This window comes from Amphibalanus amphitrite, unplaced genomic scaffold, assembly GCF_019059575.1.
Source record: "Amphibalanus amphitrite isolate SeventyFive unplaced genomic scaffold, NRLGWU_Aamphi_draft 000013F_arrow, whole genome shotgun sequence".
NCBI lineage: Eukaryota > Metazoa > Arthropoda > Thecostraca > Balanomorpha > Balanidae > Amphibalanus > Amphibalanus amphitrite.
In genome coordinates, this window is record NW_024881509.1 from 1,858,227 (window position 1) to 1,871,223 (window position 12,997).

The 12,997-nt window shown below is 47.3% G+C and overlaps 1 protein-coding gene across 3 annotated transcripts in view; it reads left to right on the forward strand.

Annotated features, from left to right (window-relative positions):
• The window catches only part of LOC122383748 (dedicator of cytokinesis protein 7-like), a 649,924-nt gene extending 637,156 nt beyond the window's left edge, over positions 1–12,768 (forward strand). For all 3 annotated transcript variants that reach the window (XR_006256886.1, XR_006256885.1, XM_043370493.1), the window contains one exon: positions 11,581–12,768. Coding sequence is in view for 1 of the 3 variants with exons in the window: in XM_043370493.1 (XP_043226428.1) it covers positions 11,581–11,635 (55 nt within the window). In the remaining 2 variants the exon portion in view is untranslated. The remainder of the gene's footprint in view (positions 1–11,580) is intronic.
• Positions 12,769–12,997: the final 229 nt, after the last annotated feature.

The following is a 12,997-nucleotide window of genomic DNA, read 5'->3' on the forward strand; positions in this document are numbered from 1 at the left end:
TCTCTAAAATCCATTTTGGACAAGGCCGTTATTGTTATCAGGTGCGAGCCCTTTGACACCACCTGAGGGCCCTTTCAGGCCTTTTGAGGGCTGTTTAACGTCACTATGGTTTCCTTTGAGGCCTCCTAAGGGTCCTTCGAGCAATCGAGGGGCCTTTGAGACATTTTGAGGGCCGCCTGACGCCAGCTGAGGACCGTAGGACACCAGCTGAGGACCATTTGGGGACTTCTGATGGCCATTTGACGCCAGCTGAGGGCCCTCTGACACCAGCTAAGGGTCCTTTAAGGTATTCGGAGGGCCGCTTGTCGCCCGCTCAGGGCCCTCTGACATCAGCTGGGGGCCCTCTGACGCTAGCTCAGGGCCCTATGACGCCTTTGAGGCCTCCTGAGGTCCGTTTGACGTCAGCTGAGGGCCTTTTGGGGCCATCTGGCGGCCCTTTGATGCCTTCTAACGGCCCTTTGAGGCCTTTTAAGGGCCGGCTGTGACGCCATCTAAGGATCGTTTGACTCCAGCTGAGGACCGTTTGAGGCCTTCTGATGGCCATTTGGCGCCAGCTGAGGGCCCTCTGACACCAGCTGATGGCCCTCTGAGTTAACATCAGCTGGGGGCCCTCTGACGCAGGCTCAGGGCCCTTTGACGCCCTTTAACCCTATTCCTGGCGGGCTCCGCCGGGACAAGAAACTGGCGGGGGGGGGGGGCCGATTCGGCCCCCCCTGAGATCTCGAGAACGAAGCAAGATAGCGACAAGCGGTAAACGGCATCGGATACGCACGGCCAAGATCTACAATTTTTACAAAGGTTATTTTCAGGTCAGGTCAAAGATGACGTCACAGGGGTCGAAAAAGTCAAAATGGCGGCACTAGATATGGAGAGAGTTTTTCTCGAATAACTTTCGAATTAGTCAAGATAGGAACAAACTAAGGGCATCATCGTGATCCTCTCGTCAATCCGCATCGAATGATATATATGTTGACCTCGAAAGGTCAAGGTCAAACGTTGACCTCAGGTCACGTGACCTCGAGGTCATCATGCATATCATTCGATGCGTCTTGACGAGCTGAACACAATGAGACCATCCACGCGTCTGTATCTTGTTCCTGTACGGAGTTATTGGCCAAAAACCTTTGGTGACCTTTGATGACGTCACATGACCTCACAGCTGCCCAACAGCAAAACAGACCTCAAGGTAGTGAAGGTTGATCGTATATGAAGTCATGTATGGTATATGGGGCCATTCCGACCCGTTTTAGTGGTAAAAACAGGGAGTTGATTTTTCCCCCATTGACTTATAATGGGGAGGTCGCGAAATTGACCTGACCTTAGGTCACCGATATCAAAATTCCGAGATATACAAATTGCACATACTGGTACCCTAACTAAACCCTGAAGAGAAGAAATTGATCGGTCAAAAACTCTAGCTCTGGCGTGATTGCAAACTTTTCTGAGGTAGCGTCACCAAACCGCCTCTGGTGACCTGACCTGAGGTCAGATCAACTCAAAATTTTCAGACATGTTGCGTAGAAGCCTTTTAGGAAAAGTCAGAAAATTTGAGCTTCCTAGCTCAACGCGTTTGGGAGATATAACCAAAAAACCTCAGGGGGGGGCTCCTGAGGCCCCCCCCCCGCCAGGAATAGGGTTAAGACCTTCTGAGTTCCATTTGACGGTCAGCTGAGGGCCCTTTGAGGATATCTGAGGGCCCCTTAAGCCCATCTGAGGGCCCTTTGAGGCCATCTGAGGGCCCCTTGAGGCCATCTGAGGGCCCTTTGAAGCCATCTGAGGGATCTTTGAGGCCATCTGAGGACCCTGTGACGCCATCTGAGGGCCCTTTGAGGCCTTCTCAGGGCCGTTGAAATTTCCGACGATTAGAGGCCTAATTGAGGCTTGAGCCCCTAATCCTTCGAGTTGGCCCCCCAACTCGAATGGGGGGGGCACGGGCCCGTGTGCCCCCCCCCCCTTGTGTGCACCCTTGCAAGACGCAACACGACTCGAGACATTACAAAACAGAGCTGCACGACTTGTCACAGGGGGCCTCTTCAGAACATCGACAAATAAACTCATGCCAGAGCTAGGATGGGAAAGACTACACACGCGACGAAAAATCCACAGACTCTCATTCTACCATCAACTCAACACCACAGAACACCAACCACAATACATAAGAGCTTTAATGCCAAACACCCGTTCACAAGACACAAACAGACACCTAAGAAATGCGAACAAACACACCACCGTAGCCAATCGCACAACGGCATACAAAAAGTCATTCATTCCTACAAGTGACAACACAACCAGGCAATGGAACGAACTTTCACACACCACAAAGCAACTCACCCACAAGCACTTCAAGAAGCAACTTCGCCAGCAGCTGGGGGAGCCCGACACTTCCCCGTATTGCAATTTCGGCTCCAAACTAGTTAGGTAACATATTTCATGCTAGATTGAGAATGGAAATGACACAACTCAATGCTCATCAACATATTTGTCAAAAAGTACCCTCACCGGAATGCTCATGTGGATATAACAATGAAAACATAAAACACTTTGCACTTAACAGCCCCATCTACGATCATCAGATGACAAGAATGTTTGACCGATTGTCAGAAACATTGCAAATCAATTTTCACAGATTAGCACCCAAAAAGCAAATAGGTATATTACTTCATGGTATGAACCTAAGCAGTGCCAGTGGTCGTGAAGTGGTACTTCACTTTCAAAATTTCCTCTTCGAAACAAAACGATTCAGTTGAACATCTTTACGTACGGGCGGTTCCGCCTCCGGGGAGGCGACTAGTGGTGCTTATTCCATCCGTCTTATTATTTAACTGTACCGTGGCGGCGGTTACAGTCATTATGTTTCCTGTCTATCTACTGATGTTTCTTTTGTTTCGTGTATATTTATTTAATTAGTTTGATTTCAGACACGACGCTGCAATTTAAGCGAATCGCTTATGCGTCTGTCTGCAGCATGTTAAAAAGCAATGACTTACAAAATGTTTAATAAACTGGTTGATGATGATGGTGATGATGATGAAGTTTACGTAGATCTCTAGCTCAACTTGAATCGCGGCCGTATTGGTGCACAGACGTTCTCTGAATATGTATGTTCATACGTACCTACTAGAATCTGAGGCGAGTGTGTTTGGATGTTCACTAAAATCGTCAACGGAGTTTGGGAACCACAAATAAACACCGACACGGCTGATTGTTTGATGACTAATGCGTCTGCGGTTCCTCAAACGAGCTACGAGCGGTGCTTTAACGTCAGTCGCCACCGTTGCACACTGGGCCGGGGGCCCGGAAAAGTGCTAGAAATTATCTGTGATTGAGTTGTTGATCTCAGTGACAAGCAAACATACTAAAAACGAAGTGGGACTGCTTAACCCTCGCCGGACCTATTGTCGGACCCCCACCCCCTCGGCCAGCCGAGGGGGGAGGGTTGGTACGACCCCTTTTCTTCGTTTCGCCTCTAATGGAGCTAGAGCCTCGCGGAAAAAACAAGCGTGTGCGCCGTTTCAAGACGGAACGATTGATACCCGATTTTAAGGTCCCAGGTCAACCGATTACCTCTGAGGTGAAGTCAAAAAGCCCAAGGTAGGGTTTGGTTTTTGGTAAATAATTTCGCAAAAAATGGCCGCAGAGCAGCGATTTTGGCACCATCGTGTTCGCCTGGCTCAGGCGCGTCGAATGGTATACTTTTTGTCCGGGTGAGGTCAACTTAAGGTGTTGACCTCGAGTCAAGGTCAGGTCAGAGCCCATCAGGCCACGAACTTAATCGAAGGAAGTCGTATTGCATATCATTCGATTCGGGAGGTCTTTCTGAGTCCATTGGTGGCTTTCCCGAGTCGCTGGCTCAATTTGATCATGAGTTATTGACGAGAAACTCCTATGACCTTAGTGACGTCATAAATGACGTCACGGAAGGTCAAAAATACAAAAGTAAAGCATCGGATCTTGCAAGGAGTGCATGAAATCACGATTCCGTGTGCTTGAGATAGTTTGAGATCATTCCATGTGCAAAAACAACAGTTTCATTATTTCCCCATTTACTTTTAATGGTGAGGTCACGTGACCTCGAAGAGTAGCAGGCATTAGGAAAAATTGCGAGTAAGGCATGACAGAAAGATGATTAGTGGTTTGTATGGCATGGTCATTTTTAGCGGCTCGAAATAACATTTCTCAAGAAGTCTAACTAAAGAGCAAGTTGTTGTTGATTATCACTGACTTGTGTTTGGGGGTTAATAATGACTGAATTTTTTAGTTTGGCCCAAAAATTTTGACAGCATTCTGTGCGTTACTCAATTCTGAGCTCAGGGACATATATTTTATTCAGATTATACGCGTTTGTTTTTCACAACTTCCAGAGCTTTAAAGAGCGCCGGGCCTTCAGTAGAGCGGCGAGGTGACAATTGCCCCTACATCGCGTGGTTTACTGGCGCATATCTCGAAAAGTAGCAGGGAAAAGCAGCAAAGCACCTATATGGAACGAAAGATGAGTAATCAGAGGCTAGTATAAAACGTTCATTTTTAGCTGCTCGAAATCACATTTTTATAAAAGTCTAATTAAAAAATTAGATATGATTTTTTTTTTACGTCTTGCAGCTGCTTGCAAAAAGCTAGCTTATCTTGCAGAAAAGCGATGCAATATGTAAGAATGATGTTGGCACAGTGAACAACAGTGCCCTGAACTAGTCTGACAGGAAATTTCGTTCAAAACGACGATTGGTCAGCTAATAAATTACCACTAAAGATCATCATGGAAATCGGTAAATGTGGTGGCCACTAGAGAGCCTAAATTGTCTTGTGTTTGGTGACAACTGACGACCTCAATTTTGACCTTAGGGAAAAACTGGCATCGGAATCGTATTCTTCGATCAATTTGGGATTAAATGATACCTATTTTGTTCATATTGCGGACAGTCAGTTTGGGGGAATTTCTAGCGCTTTTTCGGGCTTGCCGGCCTACAGTGCGTTGTAGTACGATTGTCAGATACGACCATGCTTATCTCATGCTATTGCATTGCGATAGGTGTTATCACAAGTGTATTCGCGGCCATTGGGGCGACGTAAGAAAAGAAGAAAACAACTGGCCCCAAGAACTTTAAATTATCAGTTAGCATGCACCTTTTCCTTGATGTGTAGAGAATTTACCATTAATTGTTAGAGAAAATTGCGTTTAAAATCTTCCATTTATGCTTTTATCGTCGTTTGCACAATATGTTCTTTTACTAAGCTAGAAACACTAATTAGAAATAGTTCCCGCATCATCAAGAACTATAGAGAAGGCTTGAAGTTAATACAGTAATCTAAACGGTTTTGTAATCAATGTGAAGACACTTCTAAAATTGCCTGTAGAAATATTGAAGGCAAAAGTTCAACTTTTTCACAAGACTGATGTCTATAAACCTATTCAACGTGTGACAACTCAGCTGGTATATCGTCGCCTACAGCCCAGCTTTCCCTAGTGACCGATAGAGGCGCTGCTATCGATGTCCGCCCGTGCCGCCTAACGGATTGAGAAATGAGAGATGCGGTTGCAGTCTTTCTATAAATTGTTTGAGGATGAGAAAGCATCAGTGTGTAAAGGAGTTACCTTCATGCGCATTCATAGCTGTATAAGGACTAAAAAACTTGGAATTCGGCGTCAAACAGCTGCAATAGCCGACATTTGGCTAAAATCTACGGAGCCCACCCCCTCCGTAGAATATTTTACGATTTCTACACATTTCGTGCATCTGCGACATTTTCTGCGCGCTTCGGCGAACTACTTTTTCGTAAATCGTAGGTTTTATGCAACAGAAACCCCCAAAAGTTACGTCACGTGCTGGAGTAAATTCCTTGCTCTCCGTGCTATTTTCAAGACCTTTGTGAAACAGATTGGCGTAGAATAAGTACGATTCTAAGACAATTCGTAAAATATCTGGTCACGGTGTCGTAAGTTTTATGCAATAGCGCTCTGACCGTATCATATGCTTGGACAACGTTTTCCCGCTGACCTATGCGACCTGTGCCTTCAGACCAGACGAGCGCACCGCACCGTTCACTCGGCGCGCTAGTGTTTCGTCAATGTACGGGAGCGATATGTAGGTCGTGTCATTTTTGTTGCGTCCAGTGGTGTTATGTTTGTGACCCTTCTGTGTGTGGTGCATGATCTTGTGCTTAGTTCTCCGTATGAGTTTGTGTCTGAAAAGTGTCTCTACGACCTTCATTCCTCGCTCTTTTGCCTGTCTGTCTGAACCTAGCCGTTTAGCCCGCAAGAGTTGTGAGTGGAGTACTGATCGTTTGCATTGCATTGGGTGTGCTGAAGTGAAGTGAATGATGATAGGTGCAGCCATAGGTTTGATGTATAACTCTGCGCTGTAGGTGCCGTCTTCTTGTACTGTGATGATGGTGTCTAGGTAGGGTATGCTTCTATTTGGTGTCCTGTCAGTTCTTTCGATGGTGAATTTTAGCGCTGGGTGGAAGTCATTCATCAACTGGAAATACTCGTCAAGCCTGTCTGCCCCATGGGTCCAAATGCCTAGAACATCATCGATATAAGTATAACGCATGTAGGTCACTGGCTGTCAGGATCAAGTCAGGATAGGATCAGGGATTCTACAGCATTCATAAACACTGTGGCTAGTGGGGGAGCAATCCTAGAGCCCATCGCTACTCCTACCAGTGGCGTATAGAGGGGGGGCATGGGGGCCATGGCCCCCCCTTTCCGCCCAGACGCCCAAATGGCGCCCCAATTATCGCCGACTAGGCTAATGCCGTTTTACAGAGAGAACATGAATTAAAAAGTGATGTGCAGGCAGGGATCGAACTCAATATCTCTTTGGGGGTGCCTGGACACCTAAATGTTCTCCAGGGCACCCCCAAATACGACCTGAGCCCGGAGCCCCCAAATGTTGAGGGGCGCCCCTCCGGAAACCAGAATATTCCGAACCCCGGGGTCGATGGCGCCCCTGAAGAGCCGCTGGCACCCACCTGAACGGAACAGTCGCCCCAGTAAAGCTTGATGGCGCCCCTCTGAAGTTCACAGCTGCCCCAATCGACCCATCCAAGATCGATGGCGCGCCCTGAAACCACTGGCGCCCCTCTAAAGCACCCGCATTCTTCTCAAGATCACAGTCGCCCTATCCGAGATCAATAGCGCCCTCAAGAGCCACTAGCGCCCCACCCCCTTGAGACTGAAGTCGTCCCGCTTGAGACTTAAGTCAATGACTTAAGTCAATTCAAGCCCAATGACGCCCCTCCAGAGCGTCCGGCGCGCTTCTGAAGATCACGCCCATCTAAACGAAGGTTACAGCTGCCCCATCTTAAGATCGATGGCAACCCTCTGAAACCAATGGCGCCCTTCTAGACTACACTGTAAAAAATATTGACTAGCCCCTCGTCAAATGATTCTCAACGCTAAATGTCGGGGGTACAGACTAGTTTTGCATCCTACTTTTGACACACGCTGCGAGCCCCTGGCTTGTTTTGTGTTCGTCAGATGACAGTTACCAGGTGTCGGTTAGTTTTTACCACGTCCCAAAAATAGCTGGAGCGTTTCTGCCTTGTTTTGGAAGCAGGTCCTCGTTAATGCTGTGTGTGATAACAAAGTACCTAGTAGCAATAATAACGAAAAACAATGTCAAAACGAGGGCGGCTCGTTTAGTGACGATGTTCAAAAGAAGCATCGTCTTGTTCCTACTTAATGAATGAAGCTCAAACTAGGTCAAAACTAACGTATTGCTATACATTTGAACCCCACAACGAACCCCCCAACTAGGCCCTAATCAACCCATAGTCAGATGACCAGCAGATCCTACGCCGCCCAATCCAGTCATCGAATTTACCGGTTTGGTGACGAATTCATCCGGCCCATTCCAAAAACGCTCAAGATAAAATGAAAATGTATTTCTGAAATAATGTGCTTTCTTGCAATGCACCTTTCGTATATCAAGCAAACCTTTCACTTCCAGCGCCCGTTTACAGTTATCAATCGAATCAGAAGCATGCACATATCGATAGATCTGAACCTAAGAACACAGAAGACATTTTGTAGAGTACCTGTCTGAGCCTATGCAGTGGAGCCCGTGAGCCGCCCAACCGCAGCTGCCTCATGAACTTGATGATAGGTCTGAACCTCAGATTGGCCAGAGCTTGGCCGTCAATAACCAGCTTATTTATATCCACAGTTGTAGTGACTTAGGGTTTGGAATTTGCCAAACCTAAGTTTTGATTACCAAGAGATGCATCCCCATGAGATGAAAAGTCTGAACGAATGCATTCAGGTGAAATCACCTTACCTCTTAATCACCTTATATTGAGATCCGTTTCTTAACAGTAACACAAACGCGGCCCATCAATTTGTCAGTACTAAGGCAACAGCTTCTGACAACGCATCAAATGGCCAACTTCTGACACTATCTACCAATACGATAACGGCAATAAAATTGCATTGCAAAATGCAAATAAAATTGCACAATTTTCAAGCACAGCTTGAAACCAAGTGCGACCAATTAGTGTCATTTTCACAACCAAGTGCGACCAGTAAGTGTCTCGACTCTCGAAACACATTCCAACTGCATAGGTACCGCAGTAACCCGTTAGGGGCGAAAGGAAACACATGACTCGTGTACGACCAGCGTTCTGTCAGCGTACGACGCATAAAGCAAACTGCTCAAACAACTGCGATCCCGAACAACACAACACAGAGCTCAGAAATGAATGGTTTACAAAAGTCTACGACTGACGACATCGAAACAGTACGTTCATCGGGACTAGTCACATGACTCGCTCAACCCAGCTGGGTAATGGGTACTAATTGCGCTTCAAATTGACCTCTGACAGCCATTTACGCTAGTTTGATGTATAAAACTGTACATTGAAACTCAAGCGGCAGCACATAGATCTCCATCAAGGCGGTTATATACAACAGAGCACCTCGCTAAAACGAGCGCGAGCCGCACTATCACACTGACAGTTAACACTGATCCGCGAGTCGTGACAGTCGCACTGCGTCATATGCACGCAGATGTCGCACTCGCGGCACCGTTGCAGGCACTGCGCTGCGGGTGGACACGCGCGGTGCAGTAGCTCCACGGTGTGCGGCTCACCGGAGGGATTACCAGTCTCCGACCGGACACTGGACAGTCCAGGCGGGAAATGCGGTGTCTTCAATCATGACCGCCGTCCCCGTCTTCGCGGAGTGCCGCACGGCGGCGAAGCGTCGGATCTTGAGCTGGTGGACACTGGACTCCTGCCACAGCTGCCAGCTTCAGCCCTTCAGCATCGTGTCATCAGCAAACTCCAGCAGAGCTCCAATGCAACTGGGAAAATAAAATTTATGCTGTTAACCCTCGCCCGCACATGCCATTTTCCCATCCTAGAACGCACATGGGGGGGGGGGTGGCTGCCACCACCCCCGCGCCATTTCGTTCCTGTTGGAGATAGAGCTTAGCGGTAAAGACCAAAAAGATTCTTTGGGAAGAGACGAATCCAACGATATCCAGTTTTACCTTCTCAGGTCAGTCATTGACCTTCCAGGTCAGGTCAAACTAAAAAATGTTGCTGTTTTGGGTCACCGTTGGATATCAAGTGCGCTGCTTATCATATACCGATGACGATGCTGTTTTCTGGTGCCAAGCCTGCTAGAACCTCTTTGTCACACTACCCGACCAGATTTTTGCTGCTGAGGTCATTTCAGGTCAAGTTAGGTCAAGGTCAATTATATGTGTTTGTATGTCTGTGTGTGTCTGTGTGTATGCTGATGTGTGCACCGGTTGTTTTTGTGTCCATATTACATGAAATCATGATCTGAGAAGCTTTTACCAAAAATGCAGTCAAAAAACTTCACAAAAAAGTAACTTCAGCTTGCCTAAAACGCAATTATCTTAGATGACCTAGGTTGACCTTGACCCTGACCTTGACACCTGTACATCGTCGAACATCATGTTCGATGATAGGTGGGAGGTAAGACTGGCAAAAAAGGTCGAAATCAAGGTGTCAAAAGCTCACAAGGCCCATGGCAAACGCAAGATGTTGAGAATTGACCATTTGGGTCATGACATGACCTGAAAAACAAGGTCATATCTCCGAAACCAAAAATCACAGAAACTTGAAATTTTCAGTGGACATTAAGAAAGGATAGAGGAGCAGCTATACGAAAAATCAGCCGTCTAGCTCTAAAAATGTTGAGTGCAGAGCAGAAAGACTACCTGGGGGGGGGGGTGGCAACCACCCCCCCCCCCCATGTGCGGGCGAGGGTTAAGCCAAATCATCCAAAACATTTCCTCGCACAGGATTCTCTTTGGCAGTTCAGCAAAATCTTCTGTGATATCCATGGCCGTGACCGTGACTTGTGAGGTGAATTATGAGGTGAAAGTTACTAAGAAACAGATTAAAAAAAAAAAAACAGCTTCAATCCATGTTTGCCTGATTCCAAACTCAAGGCAACATCTCATAGTTTTGACAGCATGAAATTTCATATGAAACCATATTGAGGTTACAATTTCCATAATCTTGTCACAAACAGTGCACGTTAATATGGATAACTAACACCAAATCCAACCTTGCATCTTTATCTGGTGAAACTCAAGAAACCAATAAAGCAAACAATTTCTGAGCAAAACATTTAGGTATTTTACAAGCTCGACTACTGCCATGCAGCCTAATGCTCAAGTTGATTACATATTTACTTTTCAAATATAAATTTGGTAGTTCAATATATAATGAAATACCCAGCTCAATAGAGGCAAGTATGATAATGACAGCATGTAAGCAAAGTAAAAATAATATTAAAGATTTCTTCTACAGAAAAAAACACTTGTACCATGTACCCACTCAACTAATCACTTATTTGAATCATCAGTCATCACCAGACTTGCACAAAACTTCCTAGATTTTATGCCACAAAAATAAACAAAGTATCTCAAATTGAAATTGCACAATCTAAGCACCAGCCACTGGAGCGGTATGGGGTCTCGTAACTTGAACGTTCAGTTTGCAAGAGCATGCCTGACTTGACTTAACGGCTTTGAGGCATCACCTTTGCAGCAGTTCCTCCTATTCTTTTTTAACATAAACTTTAACTATCATTACCATGCTATGATGATGAGGTGGCTGGTTTCGGGTAGCTGGAGGTGGCTTGTTTTCGGGAGGTGGCTGGTTTGACAAGGAGCAGCCCTTCTTTCATTCTATTTCTTAGTTTTCACATGCTGCACAAAATGTTTTTCCTTCCACGGTCCTTCTGTCATTATAAAAAAATAATAGGTACCATAATTGCTTCACTTCTTCTTTATATTCCAAGTATTGCTGCTGCAATTCATCACATCTCCCGTTAGTAAACCATTGCCCTATGGCCGCTAAAGTAAATAGTGGAATGCGCCAGAAATTGTCAAAATCGCGCCAAAATAGCAAACTAAGATGTGAAAAAATAACCGCACCCATTTGTACCAGCTGAATGCTGATAAAATACAAACACTGTTACAATCAGCCCCAGTCTTGTCCGTGGTCGCTGCTGTGTGCCCGGTGCCCCCACCACGCCGAGTGTGTGAGCACGGCGGGTCGGTGTGCTCCGACCACTGACACGTCACCGGCCTTCTGTTGCAGCCGCTCTCGGGAACTGGTGCCAGCGCAACATCTGAAAACCAGCCCGTTCGTGTAGCGTCGTCGGACGGCGATGCAGGAGCGCTGCGCTCGTGGCCGCCCCATCCACCCATATATCTACTGTTCGTCGACCGCCCGATGTACCGATCATACTCCTAATGCAGTTTGAAAGCAAGGCCAGCGCGCGGTGACCATTCTCGCCGCTGTACTGAGCAGCCGGACCGGTCCGCTGATCCCGTGTCCTGGTGCACTTTTGCCTAGGACCACGGCACCAGTCGTGGCTATAAAAATGCTCTGTGCTGTCTGCTGCCGGCCGCTTATCTCTTGATTGTCTTGTCTTGGATGTTTTCATATGTAGAAAGATAATTCCATGTGAAACGTGCTTAATTATGATTTTCCATTACCGTATTGTTTTTTTCCATGCAGTTCTTTTGCGCTTGCAAAGACGGTGTAGAGTAAAAGGGTGTTGTATTTCTCTCCAACCGGCTTTGGGTGAGGTACAACGCCGACATTGCAACGTGCACTGCTAAAAAACACATCATTCATGAAAACAATACATAAGACATGGAGGCGGCGGGGAGGCGGACGGGAAGCGCTTCCGTCGCGTGCCGACACAGAGCGAAGAATGACCCCGCGTCAGGGCGGGTCAGCTGGTGCGCGCACGCACAGATCACACTACGTGGCGAGCGCTCATTCGCCGCATGGAAAGGTCGTTAAGCTGCGCTGAAACGCTGCATTTTTTCTCGTCATCGATCACGACCTCATATGGTTGGACTTTCAACCGCAGTGGTGTTTTGTTTTCTGACTTCATGACTGTTTTCTGCCTAACATTTTTGGTAATCGTTGAGTGTGGAGCGGCGGAGCTGTGATGTGCTGTTGGCGCGTCGGCCGCAGTGTCGGCTGTTAGGCGCGGCGGTCGGGTGGCGACCGGTACTGCGTGTGGCTGCGGCAGGGATGCTCGCTGCGGCGCGCTCCTGGTCCGGCTATGAGCTGCCAGTGAAACCCCCGCCGAACCATATTTCGCTGCATTTCCTTAACACTTTGTGTGTACATGCCTAGGTGATGCGCTTGGCGGCCGCAGTCTCCCGTCTATTCTATCGTCCTCGAGCCATGCCAGTGCGCCCCAAAGTCAGAGTGGTCTGCTGCCTTTCTCCTGCCACTTCGCCACAATATACTACAACAAACGGTTGTTTTCTGATGTTTTAACCCGCGCCGGGCCGTTGCTCTGCGACTTCCGCGCCGGGCCGGGGGGGGGGGGTCTGAACACCCCCCCCCCCGTCTAACTCGGTTCCTGGGCCACGTAGCGACACGCGATAAGCGGCATTCGAAAGAGCGTCAAAAATAAGGAGGAAAACACTTAACTCATTTTTGGGTCAGGTCAAAGGTCAGGTGGCCAGAGGTCATCAAAGGTCAAATGTAG